Here is a 25,414-nt window from a genome sequence, read left to right as displayed (position 1 = left end):
TATTTTTGCAGGAACAAAGTTTTATTATTTACATAGACAAGTCTAGTTGCAGACTTTGGAACTCTTTACATTTCTAGAATATTTACATGATTTCGAGATACTGAGTGATGAACAAAAATTACAAAGGCCATCAAAGCATAGCAAAAAAATCCATCACTGTGCTTTAAAACTTAGAATCTAAAGTAATGTCAAAGAAATGTAAATTTAGCACCTTCCTCATAACGGTCATGCTATGGTGTTAACATAAGACACTTTTAGAAAGCAGTCGGGATCTCCGATGTGACTGTATCCAAGGGCTGCCAATGACAGCACATAAGTGTGTCAAAGAGTTCTTCACTTCTCACCATAAATTCTCTGTTCATTCTGTGAACGTCTACGTGGAGCTGTGGATCTGTTCAAACAAAAAGTGAGTCAGCAAATACATATTTAAAAATCTATGATACTAAGGAAAGCCTAGGGGATGAAAATATTTTTCAACAAATATTAAATATTTTTGAAATAATTTACAACTAAATGGAAAAAGGCTAAAAAACTGAACATATCCCTTTGTACAATCAAAATGAAGACTGGTCTAACTCTATGTACATTCCTTATCAATCCCCAAATTACAAAGGTTATTTAATGTTTTCGATGAAGGAACAAAACTGTTTTTTTTTTTACCTCTTAATGTATATTTCATATTTTTTGAACTATCCCTAGGAGAGAGGTCTTTCTTGACACTGGCTACAACTGACCTAGTTGCACACCAAAAACATCTGCCAATAAACCTTTTCGAAAGCAGCAATATCTCCTCACTATCTCCTCTGAAATTCCCCTAAGTACCAAAGGTGATTGTCCATAGGGTAGACTGCACTGCAGTTCAAAAGCAGGAAGATCTGCTAGAGGAGCTAAAGATATGGTTTTCTGGCCCTTGTTTACACTGACCCTTCAATGCGTCACATTGTAGATTAGTGGGCAAATTGTGCACCGAGCACAGGGAAGTAGATGGAGCAACTAAGCTAAAATAGTATTTCAATATAACAGTAATGTTACTCTGTATACTGTTACTCTGTATACTGTCTTTATTACATATTCTGCAGTTGTATGCTATACACCTCATCTTATTCTGAGTAAGTCCATATTTCTTAATTATCATATGATACCGGCCTGGCAGCAACGAAACCACTATTATTCAATAAGTGCCTTAATGCAACAACACTGAACATCAAATTCCAGAGACACACCATTCATATTTTTAATTACCTTCTGTTATTAAATCATCATTCATAACCATTCCAGAAGCATCCTGAAAGAAGCACAAAAACACGTCAATTTCCTTTTTAATAATCCTGCTAGTTCTTTTTAGTTGTTATATATCTTAAGATTTAACAGAACCGAAGAGAGTTGCATTTGGAATCTCTTATGGTTAAGACTAAAATATATGTAGATGCCAAGAGCTTAGAAACTGTACGCCTGCAAAGGCTTACCTGCATTCAATGTTTCTGGAACAAAATCTGCTGAGGTCGCTTAAATAATTGATGTTCACAGCAGTAACTAAGTTATTTGACTGTAACTCTATGCACGCTTACTTGAGACAAAGTCGCAAGCCTTACTTCCAGCCAAACATTCAGAAGATGAGAGGTTGGAGGGGCCTTACACTATGAGGATGATTTAGAAATAAGACAGAGCACTCTGATGTAGAGTTTCTGCCTGTCATTTCAGTGCCTCCCTTTAAAACATCAGCACAGGCTTGAATGTAAACATTAAAAACCACCCACCAGTCATGTCTCAAGACCTCCCACTAGACACTTTACCTAGGTGCTGAAAGCCACCTTTGATTTCAAATTTGTGGTTACCTGATATACAGCTGGATTCATAGATTGCTGTCCCATATTTCCAGTCTGTTGCATCCTTTCATAAGAGGCATAACTGTAGTTGTAGTCACCGTAGTCGGCGTAGTCTCCATATTCAGGATAGTCACCATATTCTGGGTAGTCCCCATAACGGTCGCCAAAGCGGGGACCAAAGCGTTCAGCGTAACGTTCAGGAAAACGGTCACTAAACTGCTCAGGGTAGCGGTCTGGAAAACGTTCACCAAATCGGTTGCCTCGTTCGAAACGGTCAAAGCGTTCATAGCGGTCAAAGCGTTCATAACGTTCATTTCTATCGTAATTATACTGCCTGTAGTAGTTCTGATAGTCTTGGTAATAGTCATTATAGCTATAAGGCTGGTACCTCTGAAATTCTGTTTTCAACCTGAAACACAGGACGGAAAAGCAAAGTCAGGATTTCTCAAAAGTAGATGACCACTAAGGCCACTAAGCACAGTATTTACTACAGACTTAGCATCCAAAATTTTCAAAAAGCAAGTGTTGGTTATCACTGTTTTTCCTAAAATGGGAAATATTCAAGTTTATGATTAATTGCCACTCAGAAGTGGATTTGCATGCTCTAATTTGTCTTAGTTGCCTAGCAATAATTATTGACCCATTGTTTCCTCTCAAGTCCTTGGCACATGCAGCAAACTGGCTGGAGAAGCAGAATCAGTCTCAAACTTCACAGACTGTGCTTTAGAGCAGGGATAGTCAACCTGTGGTCCTCCAGATGTTCATGGGCTACAATTCCCATGAGCCCCTGCCAGCAAACGCTGGGGGTCACAGGTTGACTACCCCTGCTTTAGAGACTGTGGCCTTCAGATAAGGGTAGAAAGAAATAAAAAGTGCTCCTGCCTTCTCCAAAGCACAGACATTGTACACGACCATGTAATTCCAGAGTTCATGGCAGGAAACATGGAGAAACTCTTTTCTACTACTTCATGACTGTCTTTGAAGAACCATCCTGAGTCTCAGGGGAGGGCAGTATACAAATGCACATCCATCCTTTCACTTTTTCCTATATATGATGGAAATTATATGTACTGGGTTGTGGTGATTTGGATTACATTATTTTATTCATGTATTTATTTATTATATTTATATACTGCCCTCCCCGGGGGCTCAGGGCGGTTTACATAATAATATAAGAACAATACATGGAACAGTCTATAAAACATTTGATAAACATGCAATAATATCTGATAATTGTAAACATATAACAGGTCCAGGGTATATAGGTGGTGTTCTGAGGGGGGCGGGCGGGGGGAGCAGGGGCCCTTTGGGTCGCTGTTGGTTATGTCTGGTCTCAACCAAATGCCTGGCGGAAGAGCTCCTCCTTGCAGGCCCTGCGGAACTGTTTAAGCTCTGTCAGGGCTCTGATCTCCTCCGGGAGCTTGTTCCGCCAGATGGGGGTCAGAACAGAGAATGCTCTGGCCCTGGTCGAGACCAGGCAAACTTCTTTAGGGCCAGGGACCCTTAGCTGATTGGTAGCTGTGGAGCGCAGGGCTCTTTTGGAGGCGTAGGCAGGGAGGCGGTCCCTCAGGTACACTGGGCCCTGACCACGTATGGCCTTGAAGGTAATTACCAGAACATTTAGTACCAGCTAGAACTTGAGAGATCTGGGTTCAAGTCCTCCCTCAACTCTTGTTAACTTGCTAACCTCTGTCTCTTGCTAACCAATCTTGATATGGGGGAAAATGCTGGCGAGAACCACATATCCTGCCTTGAACTCTTTGGAGGGGGAAGAATAAAAATTCAATGTTTTTATTTGCTGTACAGTTTATACAGACTGAATAAATATGGGCAGGAACATAAACAAAAAACATGTTTCTGAAGAGTTGCAGGTATGCCTCGCTTTATACAACTGTATACTACAGAAATGCAAAATATAGGAATGTTGCAGTACTCCAACTACATGGATAAATATACTGATAAATAATTTTATTGTTGTTCCAAAGACACTGATGTATGAACAGGAGTCTTTGTTTACAATAACTATTTGCCACATTCTCAAAAAGATGCTTTATCGACTGAATCGTCTTTGCTTTGCTGAGCAGAGATACACTACGCATTTAAAACAGCCCATAAGAACGTGCATTGTTACAATATTTTTTTTCTTTTCTATGGCTACAAAGAGGAGAAAAAAACAAAATGGATAAATATATCCACAAACCAATAAAATGGAGGCCTGTCATTTGTTCACAGGTACAAAACTTGCTTCTTAGATAGCAGATGAGTATCAGACAGTGCCACCAAATGGTGTGAAAAAGTGAGATACGAGAACTGGACACAAACAGAAATCAAGTAAAACAAAGTGAGGAAATTCAAGTACCAGCATACTCTACCAATGACCATTTAAGTTTTAGTAGTAACAGCAGGACAAACATAAGAGCAATCTGATATTAATGGGAAGATCTTAACATTTATGGCAGTTCATGATTTATTTTACCTTTTAGAAATTCCTAAAGTCAACCGGATTCGTTTCCCACCTAGACCAGGTGCATTCTGACAATCTTGCAAGGCTCTCATCATGTCACCTTCATCAGAAAATCTGACAAAGCCATAACCCCTAGACCATTGACAAACCATGAGTTAAAACAGACAAACACATCAACTCACCATCAAGTTTAACATGCTAGCAGATGAAGCTTACTGTTTTCTTGTCTTTTCAATGAACACGTGAACAGTAAAAAGAGCTGGGAGATCATACTTAAGATTTACTCCTCAAAACCTATACCAGCATGAGCAACATACTGAAACTGTGATTACTGTACTTTCTGTAGTGGGTTCTGCTGCCTGATACCAGTAGTAGAAAAGGTACTTGGTGACATGACGTCACACACTAAACATTTGTCAGTGCCATTCTGTTAAACACCCACCATTAGATAGATTTTATATTTTACCCCTTCTTGAATTTAATATCGATTCACATGCCTTCCTCTCCATATTAAATTCAATTTGCCCACTGCGGGATCTTTAGTAACCACCACCAAAAACAGCCCAAGAATAATAGGAATGTGTTTCAACTCTACACCTCCATCTTTTCTTTGAAGTCACACCAAGATCTGCAAAAATGCAATGCAAGCCTAACATGAGGAATACCTCGGCCCTAACAACTACTGTCTGAACATCTATCATGATGCTTCACAATCCTTCCTTGAGATAGTGGGCCTGCATGCTTCTACTCACTGGCACACTTAGGACTAGGTCATCAAGACAGCAATCCTAAACTCAGATTCCCACCTAAATGTTATTAAAAGGGCTTATTACCAGAAAGTATCCTAAAGATGGCACTGTAAGCAGCTTACAAAAATCAGAGTCGAGTATGTTTCTTTATACTGTTGTAAGCAGTCCCAAAGTATCGATACTAAGAAGCTCCCCTGCAAACCTCAAGTTTTCAGCTTTAAATGGTACAGGAGATTTAACGTAATCTCACCAATGCTCTTTACTTTCCCATTCCACAATATATTGAAATCCTCCTCAACCAGTCATGCTGGGACTAAAAGAAATTTCCAGTAGGGCTCATTCTATTTCCCTTGGGTATCTCTCTCAGAACCCTTAACACATGCTATGGGCTTAGATGGTCCAGTTGTACCCTCTGTAGCCAAGACAGAAGTTAACATTGCCAGCCCAATTACCTTTAAACCATCAATGTGAAGTAATAAACCATTTGTCTCTTGTCACCAGGACATGCAGTGGTCCCCAACCTTTCGGAGGCTGGGGACCGGCAGGGCATTGGGCCGCCCGCGCGGACCACGCCTGCGCATCGGGCCGCGCCCCGCATCGAGCCGCACCCCGTGGGCCGCGCCCGCACGAATGTGCGGCCGGCCCTGATTCCCTCTCCCTGCCCTCCCTCAGTGAGAAGCTTCCCGGGCCGCAAGCTTGCGGCCTGGGAAGTTTTTTACTGCGGGGGGGGGGGGGAAGGGAGCCGCGGCCCGGCACCGGACCGCGGCCCGCAGGTTGGGGACCACTGGTCTAGAGAACCCCAATTGTATACCAATTCTAACTATTAACATTTTAAATCTGCAATGATTACCTGGAGTATCCTAGCAGATCTGTGGCCACCTTACAGTCTACACAGGATGGATACCTCTTGAAAAAGTAGTCATAGAGCAAGAAATCATCCACTTCAGGCGTTATCTCTCCTACAAATATCGCAAATTCTGGTCTGGTAAATTCCGCCCTAACAAATTCTTGTCTAGGAAATTCTGGCCTAGAAGGAAGAGGGGGGAAAATAAATACATCAGTCTTGCTGTAATATAACCCTCTGGGCCCTGTATCCACTAGGTTAGCCTTTCATACTCAACCACTCAAATACCTACCTAGGTCTCATCCAGCCAATACTGGTTTGTCCTTGTCCATGGTGCATTCACCGGCACCATGTACAGAAGAAAACATTGTTTTTGATCATGTTTGAGCCCCAATCCTCAAATCACTAGTTCCAAGAAATCTACTATGGACCAAATTGGAAGAGGGCCACTGCCTCGATACAAACTGTCACCAACTAACTACCCAAGTCAAAAATGTTGTTTTATCTGTTTAGGCTTATTGAAAGTCACCCAACCAAGTTAGTCTAAACTTAAGTAGTCACCAAACTCACTTTGCCATCTGTGCTTTCTCTGTGATTCCTGACAGCAATCTGCAAAGAAACAACGTGCAACATTTTTTCTTTACTACCAGTTACCAAAGCATGATTTTGCTGCCTACTAACAATCATGACCACCATAAACACAACTTGAGGGGGAGAACCCATAAAATTAGAAACTGATTTTTCCCCCCAAATCAGCTAACAGTTCTAGCTGTTTGCCATTTTCCCCACTAGGGTGTTATATGAATTATTTAGAAGACTCTAGCTTACAGGCATCATTTGTATGATGCAACCTGTTCACCCTAGTTCTCAGCACACTGCTAGGTGAGCTATGACTGCAGAGGGCTGATACACTGTAGACCCAACTTCTATTACTTTGTTGTACCCAGTCTTAGAATCCATCTCCATCTATTTTCCACATTTTTTTCTGAAATAAAAGCAAGAATAGGAGATGGAATTTAACAGAAGTATCAACAAACCAACAATTACATATTCTGATTTAAATAGCAACTCTCCAAACTACTGTAATGTTAGTTGCAAGTAGTCAAGAAGGGAAGCATACTTTTTATTAAAAAGCAGCTGATTGTCAGTAACTTCTACTATGAGCAAATGTTAAAACAAAACACTGTGAATAATTTTAGCATTTGCACTCTGTTCATATTTTGGTAGTTAATAGCTTAATGGAAACTTTATCATGAATTTAACAAGAGAGACAGATTAAAACATGTAACTATTTTTTTCACTGCTAGTTTTGCTCTAGTCACAAACAGGATTGCATTTTATTTTGTGGCCATATTAGAAATCAAATGGATTTGGGGGAATTGGTGGAGGTAAATATAACGTGTGAACACTGGTGGAAACCCAATACTGATCCCAGCTACGTAAGCAACTGTAAACGCTTTCTGTTGCGGAAGCAATGTTTCTTCGCTTTCTAGACACTGGCATGGCTGTTTTCAGTGCATGTTCTCCAAGGTGAAGTAGACAGTGACACTGTATATGGGAAAACCTTAAACATCTTAAAAGATTAAGAGTTCAAAGCACATATTGACACAGAGGAAGGCATAATCAGAAAACCTTCTGGGAAGCAGTGATCAACCCAAGAGGACAGAACGCTCGTGTAAGTTCTGGATGTCTATCATCAGATGCATCCTTCTTCGTGTAGAGTATGGTATTCTTCCAACAGTCCAGGAGCCATTCTCTATTGAAGCCTCTTGCCTGATTGTTTTAAGTCACATTCGTATCAACTGAGTTTTGGGAAGCTACTAAAAATATTCAGCAGCTTTGTTAAGACTTATATTTTAAATTTAGCTACTTATTCTAGTCAATAGAACTTTACAAAAGGATTTTTCAGAGTAGCCCAAATGTGTTGTTTTTTATTAACTTTTCACTATTTGATTTAGAGATTATTATATGGACAAGAGCCAGCTTTTTTTTTCTTGTCAGTTTTTCAAGGTTTCTTCACCTGCTTGGAATACTAGTAAAATCTGGTCTTCCTGCTCTTGCTTTACTCTTTTTCTTCCGTTTTTTGTGGGGGGATCTCCACCACAGAGGCAGGCTTTCTTTTTTGGCCTTTCCCACTGTATCCTGCTAGAATGAAAAACAGTTATACAGTATTTCGTCACAATTAAATGCCTCCCTCCCTCTCCCGATCACCACCTTGGTGATTTCCCCATATTCACCTTTCCCTTGACAGAAGCCTGGGGTCCCATCTCTCCCTCCGCCTCCCATGAGGGAAAGCAGCCTCTGGGGAAAATGCCTGGCAAAAATAACAGAGCCAAAGGATTGTATGAAAAGCCATATTCCCCTGACTTTGTCAAGCTGGCTAAAGGAGTGACTGCTTTTCACACCAACGTTTTGACTCCCTCGGTTTCCTTAATTTAAAAAAAAGTTAACCATTAGAGGCTGACCAAGCTCCGTAGTTTAGGAGTTGCTTTGCAACTGGGCCTTGCTTGAGTGTTCTGAGACTTGCTCAGAGACACTGTAGCATAAAGAGGCCCCTTATCAATGAGAGGCAGAGCCAGAGGACACATTTTGACCCAGACGAGGCCTTGGCTTCTGTATTGCAAGGAGCCCTTCTTCTCCAAGAAGGTCCTCCATGCTGCAAGATGCAAATCCTTACTTCAGGGCCACTATTAGGGGCAGGACCGAGACATGCGGAATTCTCGTCCAGTTTTCATGAGAACATGCAACAAAAGTCTTGCATTCTAAAAAGAAGAAAGCGGAAGCCAGCAGGGGCTGTGGTATGAAAAGGGAGGGAGGAGGCAGTAGCCTAGGTAACAAAAGTAACATCCCTCACCTTAGGGATACAGAAACATCATTACTTACATGGATAGTGGCATTTCACTTCTAGTGCACCGTGTAGTACCCTAAATAGTGAGTGTTACAGGAAAGTCCCACCACAAGAACTCACTCTTAAACAGTGCAGGAACAATCACTCATGGCCTCCCACCCCAGCCTGTTTTAGCTTAATATTTCCACAGCAGGGGTGAGACAACTCATTAAAAAAACTATCTGGGAAAAGCATAGGGCAACCCTCACCCCAAACCCATACCCTGTTGTAAACCTGACATTTACCAACAGCTATGGGCCTGGTTATGTCCCTCCTCCCCAGGAGTTAAGACAGTGGGCTCATTCTCACCAAATGATCTTACCTGGCTAGCCATTAAGATGTCTTCACAGAAAGTGTAACCACAGTAGCTTTCCTTTCTAGTACTCTTTTTAAGAACAAAAGAGGAGAAAAAATATATAAGTTTTCATGAAAGACAAGCATATATAAATCATTTCAATACTGAAAGTTTAACCTACAGCAGTGGTCCGCAACCTTTCTAAGGCTGCGGACCGGGGGGGGGGGGGGCGATCTGGCGGCCGCACATGCGCATTTGCGCATGCACAAACACAGCAGGTCCACAAATGTCCATGCGCAGGTCTGCGTGTGCACATTTGCGCCACACGCAGACCTGCCACGGATGCGTGGCCGCCAGATCGCCCTCCCACCCACCGGGAACCTTCTCACTGCGGGGGGGGGGGGGGAGGGAGCCGCGGCCCGGTGGTTGGGGACCACTGACCTACAGAACCAGCTTTTAAACGAGTTCAAGAAACTTTATGCAGAAATTTCACTTACAGTTTGCATGAGTCTACCTTTGGCAGCTCATTAATTACTTAATTAGTATTCTAACTTTCCCCCCACTAGTGACCAAAAGCACCTCACATAATCCTTTCCTACTCCATTTTATCCTTACAAAAATCCTGTGAAGTAGGTTAGGCTGAGAGTGACTGAGTGGCTAAAGGTTACTTAGTGAGCTTCCATGGTACAGTGGGGATCTGAACCTCAGCTCCTGGCCAGACACTCTTAATCGCTGCATCACAGGCTCTTACAATGCCATATTTTGTCAGACTCACACATTGGTACACCAAAACGGCCCCAAATTTTCTTTCATTGCTGTGTTTTCTGTTATCTTGCACAAGAAACTGCTAAGCTCTGACAATACCATCATGCCACTTCTCCCGGATTTTTTTGATTATAGGACATTGCGTCTAATTTCTAAAATTCATCTCTAGAAGTCATTCACATGTAGGTACAAAGTAGGAACAGGCATTGCTACTGCCAGATGGCACCAGGTGGAATGGCCAGAGCTGATTCCCCCACGCCTACTACCGAAGGGCATTTCTATTTATTACCAAACAATGCAATGTGTACTTATGGCAAGGCTTCTATTGTTCTACACTCCTGCCAGCATTTCAGTATTATTTTGGTTCATCATCTTACATAATAACCCATACATCATCAGCATAAACATTAGAGGATACACTGTTTGAAAACTGAGAGAAAAATCATGCTGCTAAGCCATTTTCATCTAGCACGGCATTTACTTTGTTACTCAGTTTCTTCAATTCAGCCAGTTGTCAAACAATAATTGTTGATAAACTATGAAGAAATAAAGCTGTTCTGTAAGACAACCAACGACTATATTTTCTTTAATTATTCAAAAAACTAGCATAATGCAATCATTCTGCAGGGCTTTAGCCATATACCAAGACTTCACCATAAACAAAAAGCTTGGTGGAGTTGCAGACAGAACTCATGTCAATGCAGTAAAGCAGGCTGTTACCACCATGCCAGAGGCCATTATGATGAACCAACCTGATGTTTGTTTTCCTGCTAGAGTCTAGGCAGCCAAACATTTTTAGTAGCTCTGGTAAACTATACATCAGTTTTCAAGATACTGTCTGACATGTAATCATTATTTTTTAAACAGAACACTTGGCCAGGAGCTGCGTCTTCACACTGATTACACTTTTTACTATTTATGCAACTTACCAGTCACCATGCATTACAAAAATTGCCAAACACAGAGAATTGTGGCCTCAGAAGATGATGAGTACCAGAACAAGATGTGGCCCAGTAAATTCGTGGCTACTGTTATTAGAACTTATTTACTCCAACGTATTTTTGGTACTTTTCCTTCCAAGATTGTTCAGTGACCTATCTTCACTGCAACACAAACAAATGAAAAGCAAATCAGAGGCAAACAAATAATAATCGTTTATAAAAGTACAACTTATATTGCCCAGGGTGGGGGGAGGAAACTGCTATTTGGTAACTGGTAATAAGTGTTTTGAGTACCGAAACATAAAAGACACTCAGTAAACTAAGTCCTTCTTTTTAAATATTGTTTAAATAGTTGTTCTGTTGGGAAGACTAATGGAAGGAACCACATTTTTCAGGGGTTCCTTATAGCAGGGAATAGGTGGGAGATTAAAGAGTATCACTGTCCAGTTTGTGGTAGACTATCTAGCACAGTGGACCGCTGCGGACCGGTGGTGGTGGGGAGGGCGATCGTGCGGCAGGTCTGCGCATGTGCATATGCGCCATGTGCGGCCACAAACACGCATATGTGGCCCTGCCGCGCAAGCGCGTTTGCGCCGGCGGCCCTGCTCCCCCCCCCAAAAAGAAGCTTGCCGGGCCGCAAGCTAATTGGCCGCTTTTGCGGCCAATTTGCTTGCGGCCTGGGAAGTTTCTCACTGCATGGGGGGGGGGGGAGAGGGAGCCATGGCCCGGCACCGGGCTGAGGCCCAGTGGTTGGGGACCACCGATCTAGCATCTTCTGGTTGCTGGGGTTCCAGTAAAGAACATCAATAAGCACACCATTTTGATCCATCAAGGTATTTCTCATGTTCTGATAACAGAAGACTGCACTAACAGATTACTTATGGTTTAAGAGAATCTGAATAAGAAGCAGTGTATGACAAATGCTTTACAGTTTTTTATAGTGATCTTAGTAATTTGATTTTTTTTTTTAGTCCAATGGCACCTTTTAAGACCAACATAGTTTTATTCAAGGTGTAAGCTTTTGCATACTTCCTCACCAGATAATGAAATGGGAGTTTCAAGACCAAATATATAAAGTAGAAAGTGGGTCATGGATTAATACACAGCATAATGAAGATACTTATCATATACAAGGATCTTCTTCTTACAGAAAGACCAAGCTAAATTGTTGAAGCTAAATAAATGAAGACCTGATAAACTTAGCTTGTTATTTCTTTAAGGCCCTTGTATATGGTAATCATCTTCAATATGTTTTGTACTAATCCATGACCCACTTTCTGCTTATATAGTCTTGTAACTGAATTGGTCTTAAGAGGGGCCACTGGACTCAAATGTTGTTCTTCTACTTCAGACCCACATGGCTACCCACTTGAATTTGTAATTTGAACTTAGAGATCACTTGAGATTCTAACATTACTGGATTCATGGGTATAGATTAAGAACTATATGCAAGCTGGTCTGAACTTTCATGCAGGATCTATAAATATAACTACACTACCATATATTATTTCCAGCATTGGTACCTGAGAATTTTTAACTGGCTACCCTAGAGAATTAATCTAGGGTCTTCTACATGCAAAGCATTTGTTTTACTTTTGAGCACTGTACCCTCCTGTTACAAAGGTGGTGGAATAATTTGAAACTGTATTAGCCTTATAAATGCTCAATGCTTCCATAGAATTTTTCAAAGCATAGTTTATGATTCATTCAGCTAATGATTCATTCAGAGAAAATCTTTCAGTTTAGTAGATCAGACTGACGCAGAAGTTCTAAACTAACTTTCTTTTTCAGTAAAAGGTATAAAATACTTTTTATAAATACAAGAGTAAATAAGAATTGTAATGTGATTAAATGCCATACATAGATTTTGACTTGAAAACACTATTGTTATCTTATCTTATATATATTATTATATTTTGTGTGTGTATATATACATATATATTGTGTGTACACACACACACTAGTAATAAAAATAAATAATAAATGCCATATTATTAGCCAAGGCAACTATTTAAAATGATTTAAAAAATAATAAAATGGTAACCATAGCCCAAAAATATTTACTTGGGTGGGAAAGCCCCTTCTCCTTTTCAAGCCCCTTCCAGCCTTTAATTTACAGGCTGTTATTATATAATTTTACAGGTACGCTTATGTGATTTTATGCTGAGTGACTGTTTTATGCTGCTACTCTCCCCAAGCTTTTTAGGAAGGGCAGGTGACAAAAAAAACAAAGATTTACTTTGTTATTTCCACATCAGCTGGCTTAATTTTTATCCTTGTCACCTTTATGATTTCTCCCCCTCAAGCATCAATTTTACATGACAGCTCCAGCCTACACGAATCTGATGATCTATCAATCCTACCTGTTCTATCTACCCAGAAGCCCCTCTGATCCATCCACAATAAAAAAATTTTTTAAAAGAAACAGCTTCCCGAAGTCCAGTAATCCCTTATTAAGAGGAACCAGAAATAACAACGCATAATGTACACACTGCTGTTATTTCGGCTGCTCTCCGTAATGGGATTAACACGGCTTTTGTTCGCGGGATTCTACCGCGGCTGGGCTGCCTTTCTTAGCATCCGCGGCCCTAGCTCGAGGCATGCCTGCGACTAAGGCGGGCTGCCTAGGCCCTACAGCGCAAGGAAGGAAAAAAGGTGGCTCTCCGGAGGTCCATGAGACTACAATTACCATGAGCCCCCGCTAGCAGGGGCTCATGGTAATTGTAGTCCATGGACCTCGGGAGAGCCACCGCTTTTTCTCCCCCTCCGGCTAGGATTGCAGCCATGAGGCACCGAAGGCCTCCCATGAGTCGGGGGGGGGCTCCTGTGGGGGGGAGGGGCTAGCGCGGGATGCCCACCAGCCCGCCTAATGGGGGAACCGCTATCCCTTTCACACACCCTCCTCCTCCTCCTCCCCTCCGCCGCCCAACCCGCCGCCACTAACGTCTCTTGCGTTCGCGAGCGTCGCCATAAGGAGCCCGTTCGGGTCTCGTCGCGCTCCTTCTCCTCCCTCCCCCTTCCTCCTTCTCCTCCGAGGAACTTCCGCCTGAGAAAGCTGCCCGTGAGAATGCCTGTTGGGCTGAACCCCCGATCCGGCTTGCCTCCCCTTAACGCTCGACGCGGCGGCCGCCCGAAGAACATATAACCGAAAACAGAAAATGACGAGAGTAGTTTCGCCGGTTCGGTTACCTGGGCGGCGGCGCGCGACAGTTGCTCCCTGCTCAGGCAGCGAAGTAGACAGCCTTCCGCACGAGGGCGGGGGGAAGAAAGGAGGGGGCCGTCAGTCCGCCATGGTTCAGGAGGCCGAAGGACCCCTGCAGGATCGCCGCGGCGCCGCCTCAAGGCCGAGCAATGGAGTTGATAGGGGGCTGCTACGAACAGATCGTATTCGGGTTCGCCGTGCGGCCGGCTGAGGTAATTTGGATTTTTAAAAAATAGAAGGGGGGAGGGATGTTAAGGAAGCGGAGGTCACGCGCTACAGACGCACTCACCACCAGGGCCGCACGTGGCACCCGAGGCTCGTCCCGAGGCGCGCGCTGGCAGAGCGTGCGCGAGAGCTGAGGCAAACCGCCGGCTGGGTCCGCAGCCGTCTTCGAACGCCCTGTTTTCCCAGAAGCCTCTGCGGCACCCTTCCGCGCGCAACCCCGCCCTGCGCGCGCCGCACGTGGGCTGTGGGGCGGGAGCGGCGCCCATGTCTCAGGCCCGGCGGCCGCCAATAACTACAATAGGTGGATGGGGATGGTGCTTGGGAATCAAACTGCCATAACGTCTCTTCTCCCCCCCCCCCATTCATGCAAGTAACAATCTAGCATGTAAGGGAGAGGGCGTTCTCCTAACAACCTTCCGGTGCTAGTTTTCCACCTGCAGGGATTGTGTTAATACATTGTAAACGGCTGCACTCGTGGGTTAAGTTCAAATAGGGAGCTGTGTTGGCCTGAAGCAGCCTGAAGGACAAAGATCTGAGCCCAGGAGTACCTTTTAGACCAACACAGTTTTATTCAAGCAATAAATTTTCGTGGGGAAAATACAAAGCATAAATTTCATGTACTTGAGAAATCGTGGCATCTGATCCAACATGCTCTAATGAGGTCTGGTTTACGCAGCCAATTTTGAAACAGAACATTAATTTAAAATAAAGGATGCTAGCCAGAGTATCTTGGCATCAATTAGCTGGGTGTGTTAAATATAAAGACTTAAGTACAAAAATACAGATCGTTCATGAACAACTGGGTCCACCCATATAAGAAGGGCACCTGGATGTATGGCGAGAAAGGAGTCAAAGGTGACTCTCGATTAAAATAAAAAGAAAACCGATTAATATTTCCCAATCAGGGAGTATGCCACAGATTTATATATTTTCTGCATTAGGGATGCTTGGGTTTTTTTCCACAGCATTTACTGCAGGGGTAGTCAAACTGCGGCCCTCCAGATGTTCATGAACTACAATTCCCATGAGTCCCTGCCAGCGAATGCTGACAGGGGCTCATGGGAATTGTAGTCCATGGACATCTGAAGGGCTGCAGTTTGACTACCCAGATTACGAATATTGTAATCATAGTCTTCTAGTTATTAGATAGCTCTTCATATTGGCAGTATCCATTTATACTCTGTTAACTGCTTTGATTCTGAGAAAGATGCTATAATAATTAAACTAAATGACATGAAGGCGGTTGGCAGAGTTCAAATTTGCAAAGGGACGCAAAGCACTAGCCCACAAGGCAGTGTTAGAAGATCTGGTTTTTATACCCCGCTTCTCTCTACCAGAAGGAGTCTCAAAGCAGCTTACAGTCACCTTCCCTTCCTCTCCCTACAACAGACACCCTGTGAGGTAGGTCGGGCTGAGAGAGCTCTGAAAGAACTGCAAATGACCCAAGGTCACCTAGCTGGCTGCATGGGGAATCAAGCCCAGGACTCCAGATTAGACGCTGACACTCTTAATCACTACTCCAAAGGTGCCCCAGGCTCAAAAAGGTTGGAGACCTCAGGTCTACAGTAATGCTTCCTGGCTAAAGCTGAGCCCTGAGCCAGCCACACCCTTGCAAGATTATAAAGAAATCCATAAAAATATTGTGAAAGGCTTGTTTCGGTTTGTTTTCCTTTCAGAACTGGGCCGTGAGTCCTGATTTCACCCACCATGCCCACAGTGCTTCATTGTCAGCAGTTGCCGTGAATGACAGATACGTCGTCACCGGCAGCAGGGATGAAACGATACAAATCTATGACATGGAGAAGAGAATAGAACATGGGGCCTTGTTGCAGCACAATGGTGAGCAGGGTTGACAGAGTTTCAAAATGCAAAGAGGACAGAGCACCTGGCTGCTTAAAACAATAGAATAGTTTTATTTGGAAGACAAACACCTATGTGTAGAAAAAGAGAGGCAGAAACCTAACCATCTAGCTGTTGTCTACAGTCATTCTATTCAACTGTGCTAGTAGCAAGCAGGGAGGAAGTGAGCTCAAACAGCAGGAAGTCTGTTGAGCTAATCAGGACACTGGAGGAGACAATTTCAAAATGATCAGGAAGTTCCTATTCTATCTATGCTAAGTATATCTGTGCTATATGTCTCCAATGCCCCCTTCAGGAACTCCTTTACGTTCTGCTCAATTATGCACACTGCAGATCTTGCATATGAGTTGTGCCTTTGAATGATTGTTTCCAATAGGATTTCACAGGCTACAAAAGGCTGGCTCTGATCCCAAGGCTTATTATTCTCATGGAAGCACTAGTGTACGTTCAAAACACTGGCTTTTCCATTTATTTCAGTAGAGAAGGGAACTGTTCTTTCGCAGCTCAGCGACATTCTTTTGTCTTACTAAGCATCTTGGCTATTTCAAACCATATTTTGTTTAAAAAATCGTACTTGTAGCCTGCCTTCAGTCCAAGTGAGAAGGGAAGACTATAAATTAAAATAATTTCCATTAAAGTGAAAGCAGGAGACCAGAACTCTTGTGTGCACACTGTGGATCTCTGTTTTTTATTTATTTACTTCATTTATAGTTCACTTTACACACTGAGACTCAAGGACAGATTATACACAGCAGCGGCTGCACTGGACCGCTGCTGATTCCTGGCTGCCCCGCTGGGTCCCATGTACACATGGAGAAAGAGATCTCTTGGCGCACACAGTCCACCTTGGAGTTGTGCATTCGCATAAACAACTTTGGGTGGGAAAGTTCCGCCGTGCCTCACGGTGGCGGTGGCAGCAGGGGAGCAGGGAGCATGGCGGTTCCACCACAGGATGGTGGGATAACGACATGCTGCTATCCCACCATTGTGGGGGGAGAGCCAGTTTGGTGTAGTGGTTAGGAGTGCGGCATGCCAGGTTCGATTCTGGCATGCCAGGTTCGATTCTGCGCTCCCCCACATGCAACCAGCTGGGTGACCTTGGGCTCGCCACGGCACTGATAAAACTGTTCTGACCGAGCAGTGATATCAGGGCTCTCTCAGCCTCACCCACCCCACAGGATGTCTGTTGTGGGGAGAGGAATGGGAAGGCGATTGTAAGCCGCTTTGGGACTCCTTCGGGTAGAGAAAAGCGGCATATAAGAACCAACTCTTCTTCTTCTAGAAACGCCCCACTTGGTTCCACAGCACCTCAAGGTCTAACGGGGCTTTCTGTGTCCCTGCAGGAACACAGTTGGTGTGGAGAAGGCCACTGCAGAAAAGAATCCGCATTCCCTTGGTGCGGGCCATCAGAGGCCCTAACATAGGCCAGGGACAGGAGGGGGGCTAGACAACTACGGCGTCGTGCATATGTGGGGATTAGCCATTCTGGCATGCAGGTGACGGTGCATAATTGGTGGAGGATTGGATTTACAAGAAACTGTGCAATATGATCAGATGAAGTAGGAATCTGAAACAGAGCCAAAACATAAGCATAACATGACACATTAAACACTGCAGAAATTAACATAGCAGAATCATGCATACAACAACAGCCAGGGTGTGGGCTGTAATTAACCACATGTAATCGCCTTATTTATTTCAGTTATTTCTAATTCTTAGTAAAATACTCAGAAATCAAGTTCATGGATTCCAGTGAAATACACATAAGCAATATTTAGAATTTGGGCACGAATTTGTTAATTTCTAAGAATCATATTTTCAAAAAGTTAGTTTAGTGCATGAACTCTTGTTCGCACACATACATAAATACATAATCCATTGTTGGCTTTACTAGAGCATTTTGAAAAATACCTGATGAATGTATCTTAGAAATGTCTGCAGTATATTAAATAGAACTGATTGTTTTGACCTTCAGGCACCATCAGCTGCTTGGAATTCTATGGCAGGACACACTTACTGAGTGGTGCTGAGGATGGCTTGATATGTATTTGGAACACCAAAAACTGGGAATGCCTGAAATCAATTAAAGCACACAAGTAAGTGTTGCCTTTTTTTTTTAAGTCATTAGATCTACACCACTTTTTCAAATACGTTGTAAATATGCATATTACTACTAAGTCACAATGGCACAACAATCAATCAGTCATTGTGATTAATGGTATCTATGTTTTATAATAACTGCAATTACTTTATAGGTGCACCTCATGTATTAATAGGATGAATGTTGAGGTTATCACAATTGTCAGTGTAATCCTGTAACATAAATATAAGAAAGTTCTTGCCTTATGATACTGCAGAACAGCCTCTATATTGAGCTGAAAACAAGTAGTCAAGAGTCTTAGTTTAATAATCCTGTAGACAGGCAGACTAATAAATTCTAGCCAAACAGACAAGCATCTAAATGTAAGCTGGTTTGTAGTTTCTACGCCTAGATGCTTGTCTGCTTGTCCACGATTTATTTGTCTGCTTGTCTTAAAATTTGTTACAGGATCACATTGACTGTTGTGATAACCTCATTATTTGTCCAATTAATATGTAAGGACCATATATAATGTAAATGAAATTTTTATAAAACATAGAATCACAGTGATTGTTTGTTTGTTTCTCATTTTTTACACTGTGATCCCGTGTTGTTATAAGCATCACAAAACAATTTTTGAAATAATCGAACTAGGATCTCAGAGATGCATTTTCAAATTGTCACTGTGCTATAGAAGTGGGGATTGTCATCCTGGCCTACCACAGCGTTGTTGGAAGAAGGGCAGAATAAAAATCTACTAGATTCATAATGGCATTCACAATGTACAAATACATTTATTTATTACTATTAATAAACACCTATAATCCTCCTTTCCAACCAACAGGCAGCAAACAATTAAAACAAGATTTTGTAAATATACAAAAATAACTCAGACTAAAAAACATTAATTGGAGGGAGAGTTAATGAGAATCACTGAGGGAACCCTAGACTGAACAGACTCCCCCTGACAGAAGATGACAATGGAGGGAGACAAAAGAATCTTTCTTAGGAGGGAATCTCTAGAGTATACATATTGATTGATTGCATTTGTATACCGCCCTCCCCTGAGGCTCAGGGCGGTTCACATGGAACGTAAAGAAACTCCATCAAACAATTTTACATATTGAATAGAATAACAACAATGGTAATAATAATTATAATGATGATATAACAATTCAACAGAATAATTATCAAACCAGGCCAGGGTTGTCCAAGTCAGGTGTGTGGATTCCTGGGAGGGAGGTTCAAGGGGGCCCAGAGGAAGGTGATTGGTTCTGGTTGACCTCAACCAAATTCCTGGTGGAGGAGCTCCCTTTTGCAGGCCCAGCAGAACTGCTATAATTCTGTTTTATGTTGTTTTTTTGGCCATAGGAAAGACCCCCAATGGGTCGGGGGGAAACCCTGCTTTGTCATTTCCCCCTCTGCTTTGTTGGTTTCAGAAAGCAGAGGAAATCCTCCCCCCAAAAAACAGCCACTTTTGCAGCAATCCTCGGCCTTGTGGACTTCCCTGCTACACTCCCCCCCCCCAGCACTCTTTAAGACAAGGAAGAATGTCCTGATGTTGTGGTCTCACCCAGAAGTGACATCAGCATGCTTGGATGAGTGGGGGTGGGGTGAGGACATTCTTGGTTTTGGGCAGCCCTGTGGTTTGAGATGGCAGCCGGCAACCCTAGAAACACTGATTATGCCTAATGTTTCCCTTCTTTTAGGGGAAATGCAACATCTCTTTCTGTTCATCCTTCTGGGAAGTTGGCTTTGTCAGTAGGAACAGACAAGACATTACGGTGAGTCTAAAGGCTGTAAGTATTGAGAAGTACTATTACCTGTGTTTCTAAATTCCCAAAGTAATGAACAGAAAATCACTTTAAAAACTCTTCTTGCATGTTCTTCAGAAAGTATTATAGTGCAGTATGATACAGTTAAATTGGAAGAAATGTCCACTTCAAATGATATCTATGAGTCCTCTTTCTTTTTTCAGAACGTGGAACCTCGTAGAAGGTAGATCAGCTTTCATAAAAAAATTGAAACAAAGTAAGTATATTGCTTTTGCTTTGCTATATTTATCAAAATACTAGAATTTAAGCCCGCTGTAAGCAAAATACAGCGGGCGCTAGCGGGCTTCTGCCGGGGCCAGGAGCAGGCTCGCCACGGGCACGACACAGCGCAGCTGTCCCTGGGCCGGGGAAAAGGCCCCCACCTACCCGGCCACGACCTTGGGCCTTCAGCCGGGCCCAGGGACATCCGCGTCTGCAACGCGGCGAGACTGTTCCTGGGTCCGGGAGAAGGCCGCCGGCCACCCTCCCACCCGGGCGTGACCTCAGGCCACGTTTCTTGGGCAGGAAAGGAGCAGGGCCGCTGCGTCACAGATGCAGCATCCCTGCTCCTTTCCCGAGGGCGAGGGGAAGCCGTCCAGAGGACTTACTGGCGGGAAAGGCCTCTTCCTCGGAGCGGCGACTCCCCGGCCGACCCAGGCGAGGCTGGGCCAACCTGCCAACGGGGCCACTTGGCCCTGGATTGACCCTTAGAGGACCCAATCAGGAGCCGCGAAGTGGCTCCTGATTGGGCCCTCCGAGTTTTTATCCCGGACAGGGCCTGCCCATTCTCCTCCCCTTTAACCCTTGCTCTTTTATTACTACTGCTCCACAGGAGCAGTTTAAAGATTAATATGCATCTCATTGTGCATCACATTGAATAACAAAATATGCATTATAGAATCTGTCTGTCTCATCAGTAAGAGAGGCTGCAATTATTGGCATTATATTTGTAATGCAGATTTAGACAATGAAGATCTGTGTTTGCCCAGTTCACGAGTTTTACTAAGGTATTAGACAGTAATGCCAACCTGTCCAATAAAATGCTGTTCTAAATAGTTAGCCTTCTGATTTGACAGTAGTCCTGGCTGAAATATCATTTTATTCCTAAACCATATTTCTCTCCTGAATCCTGCACAAAGTCTCCATCAGTCTCTGATTAAGTCCTTTGTTGTCCTTGGTCACCCACACCCAACCTGTTGCTCCATCTCTTGGCAGGGCACCAGGCAGTCACTTGAGGAGGCGTCTCATGTTTCTTCCTCCATTATAGCTAGGACTGGTGCTTCTGTTCAGGGTGTTCCTCTCAACTCTGTGTTTGTTCAGCGGCCGCAATTGTGACAAATATGCTCTAGGCACAAAGTTTAATTAATTAAAAGCAACACACACACACAGACAAATTACCATCCTGAGTGAAGAAAATCTTTTAAAAATGGAAGCTGAGATCAAATGTATTCACCAACTGGTGAATACATTGAATTTAGGAGTTATTAGAAAAATAAATTAATTGAATTTAGGAGTTATTAGAAAAATAGTTTGATTTACTGATAGCAGCCAGCGTTCAAAATGTCCCTTTTCCTCTGCAGCAAATGATTGCTTTGTATTCACTTTAAAATTTTCCATTTACAAATCCAGTTTCATTTTCCCCTGGATAACTTAGATGCACATCTTGTTAAATGGTCCCCTAGCGGAGAACTGTATGTGGTGGTGATAGCTAATAAAGTGGACATATACCAACTAGCAACGGCTTCTCTCTCTGGCACCATCGTTAACGAAAAGAGAGTGTCTTCAGTAAGGTTTATTACAGTAAGTACAAACCAGTGCTGAAATAGCAAAAGTATTAGCAATAAATACCCTTTCATCTCTGATCCCCCCCCTCCCATTTCATTACCATTTCTTGAAGGACTCCATACTTGCCGTTGCTGGAGATGAAGAATTTCTACGGTTATTTGACTGTGAATCCCAGGAATGTCTTTGTGAATTTAAAGCTCATGAAAACAGGTATGTTCCATTTACCACAGAACAGGCAGGGCGTTTGGTATGCTTTGGCTTAATGTTTTAAGTAACACATTTTCTTTGGGCCTTATTCAATGTGGGAACCTTTTATAACAAAAATGTCAGCATTACACACTTGAAAATGTATCTGATTCAGCATGAAAGAGTCAAGCACGTCTTCATTTTAAATAAGTATTGAAACATGACTAACTATCTTTTGTTCTTATTTAGTATATATAAAATATGGCATGTAGATAATCTGTAAACAGAGTATTATGAAAAAATTGTGGTGGAAATTACAGTCAGGTCTCAGCTGACTTATGGTGCCCCTTTCAAGTTTTCAGGGCAAGAGACGTTCAAAGGTGGTTTACCATTGCCTCCCTCTGACCAATTTTGCACGGTGGTGGGCACAGCATCCCACCAACAGGAGCTTGCAACAGGGCCATTTGCCTCACCACTTCCTCTGTCCCCATGGGGGACCATCTTTGACAGCAGAACCTGTCCACCCCGGATTTCTGCCTCCATATGAGGCAGCCTGGGCAGAAAGGGGGGCTAATTTTCATGAAGGTAGAATTGCATAAAAACTCAATCCCACCTTCATGAAAAACATTTTAAATGCCCCATTTGGCTATGTTCTTCTGCGAAGCACCACGGAGCAAGCTGGGGTATTTCTTGTTCCTTCTGGCCCAACATGGTCACTGACGGTGCCTGCAGCACGAAAAGGGCTGTGGAAGAACCTGTGTTCTCTTGCCACAGGGAGACCAGGGGCCTGATTCGGGCCAGCGCCAGACCAGCACTGACATCATGGGGACATGGGAATTTGCCCCACCACCAGAAGAGTGATAGTGTGAGGCTTATTCTCCATGCGGAATTGGTTTCAGCGTTACAAGCTACCCTGGACTTCGTTATTGATCTTCCACCCAAATGCTAACCAGGGCTGATCCTGCTTAGCTTCTAAGATCTAACAAGATCAGCCTTGCCTGGGCCATCCAGTTGAGGGCCCATGATAAGTAACCAAACAATTATTTTGAAACCATAACTGGAATCTTGATACTTTCTTTTCTTGATGTTTTTTGAAATTCTTACTGTTTGATGTGGTATTCAAAGTCCTGTATTATGTCATAGAATAAAAGATATCTACAGTTTTAAATGGGAAGACTTGCACATTCTGGTGACTGCATCAAGTGACGGATACATTAAGATGTGGAGCCTTGATCCTGGCAAGGTTGGTATATTAGCTACCTATCATTCCTGGAATATGACTTAATTCAATGGAGAGCTCTTGGTCTTATTAAGCAATTTCGGCAGCAATTTGATGCAGACTGTTTTGGGAGTGATCAGTAGGATTTTCCTAGTACAGAGGTGTGCCTATATTTTCCCATTGGGTTATACGTGCTTATTGATTTGTGGGTTTTTGCCTGTTAAAATAGGGGCAAAATTGGTCCTCCTTAAGAGCTGTTTTTTTGTACCCCACTTTTTACTGCACAAAGGAGTCTCAAAGTAACTTACAATCACCTGCCTGTCCTCTCCCTGTGACTGGCTCAAGGTCACCCAGCTGGCTGCACATGGAAAAGTGGGGGATCAAACCCAGTTCCCAAGATTAGAGCCATCTTAGTGTAGTGGTTAGGAGTGCGGACTTCTAATCTGGAGAGCCAGGTTCGATTCTGCACTTCCCCACATGCAGCCAGCTGGGTGACCTTGGGCTCGCCACAGCACTAATAAGACTGTTCTGACCAAGCAGTAATATCAGGGATCTCTCAGCCTCGCCCACCTCACAGGGTGTCTGTTGTGGGGAGAGGAAAGGGAAGTCGCTTTGAGACTCCTTCAGGTAGAGAAAAGTGGCATATAAAAACCAACTCTTCTTTTTCTTCTTAATCACTACACCAAGACAGCGCTCAGTTTAAGGACATTCTAGAAACCTCATCTTGAATCTTCCGGCATCAGTTCTATTCCAACTTTTAAACTTAAATTTATTATTGTATCATGGAATGGAAGTAATCAGTTCCAACTTATAAGCTACCCGCTTGAATTTATTATTTTATTGATGATTGAGGATTTTGTTTCTCCCTGAGACACAAAATGACTTACACACTGGGGGGAAGTGCTACCAAAAGAATAAGACACCAGATAAGCAAACGAATAAGACCAGTTTAACAGAAACCTGAAAACAAAATGTAAGGCATAACAATGCCAAAATGTAGAATTACAGAGTTAGGTAACGATACCATGATATGAAGACAATGCACACAGCAAGCAGGTAATCTGGCACAGAGGTTCTTGCGTCATTCTGTGCTGCAGAAAAACACGATTACTGACCGTTTATGTATTTTTTTTTTCAGATTAAGAGTCCTCCATCATTGCTGTGTGAAGTCAGTACCAGTGCCAGGCTCACTTGCCTTGCAGTGTGGCTCAGAAGCAATTCAGAAGCTAACCAGACCTCTGATGAAGCCAAGGCATCTACATCGCAAGGTACCATACAATTTTCTTGGCGTTTTGTTGACTTTCACTTGCATGTCACCCACTGATGAGGTGTTGGCATTTTATCGTTTTGTTTGATTAAAGTTTATTGTATATCAGAATTTTACATGTATTTTGTAATTCTGTCATCCACCCTGCATTCCCAAAGACAGGGCAGAATATAAATCTCTGAATGAATGTATATGCGTCTGTTTAAACCAAATTCCACTTTTACCATATTAGCACTATAGAAGGTCACTGGTTCCTTTTAGGCATAAAATAGACTGCTTTGTTCTCTGAGATGGGTGATTGTCTGCCCTGACCAAATGAGCACAGCTGATGGTCTACAGAGATACAAAGTACACAAAGAGGTGATTTAGTTTTAATTTGGCCAAATATGACAGGATTTGCTGAAATACGTGCAATAAAAATTAAAAATGGAAATAAGCTTTTAAAATAAATTTTGAAATATAAAAGGAATGAAGTTTTGCACATCAGATAGAACAGTTGATGTATTATACTTCTAAATTTAACTATTAATAATGTAATTTCCCCCCCCCCCCCCAGTAACCGAAGAACCACTGAATAAGAAAATATGCACGACTGACAGTGGTAAGACAGCAGAGAGAGTTAGCCAAGAAGCCTCCAAGAAAAGAAAATCTAAAAATGTGCAGCAAAAGAAGAAAAAGATATTGCAGAGACTGAAATAATAATGCAGATTGAAATTACTTTGGTATTATGAACATGCAATAAATTATCATTATCCATGTTTTCCACTTTATATTGCTAAAGCTATTTGTCCATTTAAATGCCATTTTATTCAGCATTTATGACCAATTGATTTATTAATATTTACAGAAATATAATATGAAATGGCCATTTAATTTAATTTGTATTGGCCATTTAATTTAATTTGTATTGGTTCTTATTAATTGTTTTGAGACCTTTTAGCTTCAGTGATTTTTTTTTAAGAAGAAAAAGATTTATGTTTAAAATAAACAATTTTTTTAAAAATA

The 25,414-nt window shown here is 42.5% G+C and overlaps 2 protein-coding genes across 10 annotated transcripts; one reads left to right on the top strand and one right to left on the bottom strand.

Annotated features, from left to right (window-relative positions):
* Window positions 1–14,411, bottom strand: LOC143845134 (tRNA selenocysteine 1-associated protein 1-like). Of its 9 annotated transcripts, none has more exons than XM_077353243.1 (11): window positions 13,716–13,871; window positions 10,760–10,933; window positions 9,093–9,155; window positions 8,121–8,197; window positions 7,904–8,028; window positions 6,454–6,492; window positions 5,890–6,066; window positions 4,303–4,422; window positions 1,836–2,235; window positions 1,243–1,285; window positions 1–391 (listed from the first exon to the last, which is right to left on the bottom strand). In XM_077353243.1, exons 4-11 carry the CDS (start codon window positions 8,148–8,150, stop codon window positions 255–257), a joined length of 1,071 nt encoding a protein of 356 aa, XP_077209358.1. In that variant the 5' UTR covers window positions 8,151–8,197; window positions 9,093–9,155; window positions 10,760–10,933; window positions 13,716–13,871; the 3' UTR covers window positions 1–254. The 9 variants fall into 9 exon arrangements, with proteins under 9 accessions (XP_077209358.1, XP_077209359.1, XP_077209357.1 ...); XM_077353244.1 differs by having other exon boundaries at window positions 7,904–8,025; XM_077353242.1 differs by lacking the exon at window positions 13,716–13,871 and adding an exon at window positions 14,263–14,411 and having other exon boundaries at window positions 8,121–9,155.
* PAK1IP1 (PAK1 interacting protein 1) lies at window positions 14,033–25,414 on the top strand. Its single transcript, XM_077353239.1, has 10 exons — window positions 14,033–14,185; window positions 15,875–16,037; window positions 18,034–18,154; window positions 19,848–19,922; window positions 20,117–20,169; window positions 21,607–21,752; window positions 21,850–21,947; window positions 23,067–23,166; window positions 24,281–24,410; window positions 24,966–25,414. The coding sequence occupies exons 1-10, from the start codon at window positions 14,123–14,125 to the stop codon at window positions 25,106–25,108; spliced, it is 1,092 nt and encodes a 363-aa protein (XP_077209354.1). The 5' UTR covers window positions 14,033–14,122; the 3' UTR covers window positions 25,109–25,414.

Source organism: Paroedura picta, chromosome 9 (assembly GCF_049243985.1).
Source record: "Paroedura picta isolate Pp20150507F chromosome 9, Ppicta_v3.0, whole genome shotgun sequence".
Classification (NCBI taxonomy): Eukaryota; Metazoa; Chordata; class Lepidosauria; order Squamata; family Gekkonidae; genus Paroedura; species Paroedura picta.
The sequence above is the reverse complement of the archived record's forward strand: the minus strand, read 5'-3'. Positions and strand labels throughout refer to the sequence as shown.

What these genes read in the sequence shown, in the direction of transcription:
- LOC143845134 (XM_077353242.1), bottom strand. Translation starts at nt 8,150, where the DNA reads ATGGGACCCCAGGCTTCTGTCAAGGGAAAG. An exon ending in GATCTGCTAGGATACTCCAG is followed by an intron (nt 4,423 to 5,889) that starts GTAATCATTGCA and finishes TCAATGGTCTAG; the next exon opens with GGGTTATGGCTTTGTCAGAT. An exon ending in ACTTTAGGAATTTCTAAAAG is followed by an intron (nt 2,236 to 4,302) that starts GTAAAATAAATC and finishes CCTGTGTTTCAG; the next exon opens with GTTGAAAACAGAATTTCAGA.
- PAK1IP1 (XM_077353239.1), top strand. Translation starts at nt 14,123, where the DNA reads ATGGAGTTGATAGGGGGCTGCTACGAACAGATCGTATTCGGGTTCGCC. An exon ending in GGAGCCTTGATCCTGGCAAG is followed by an intron (nt 23,167 to 24,280) that starts GTTGGTATATTA and finishes TTTTTTTTTCAG; the next exon opens with ATTAAGAGTCCTCCATCATT. An exon ending in CAAGGCATCTACATCGCAAG is followed by an intron (nt 24,411 to 24,965) that starts GTACCATACAAT and finishes CCCCCCCCCCAG; the next exon opens with TAACCGAAGAACCACTGAAT.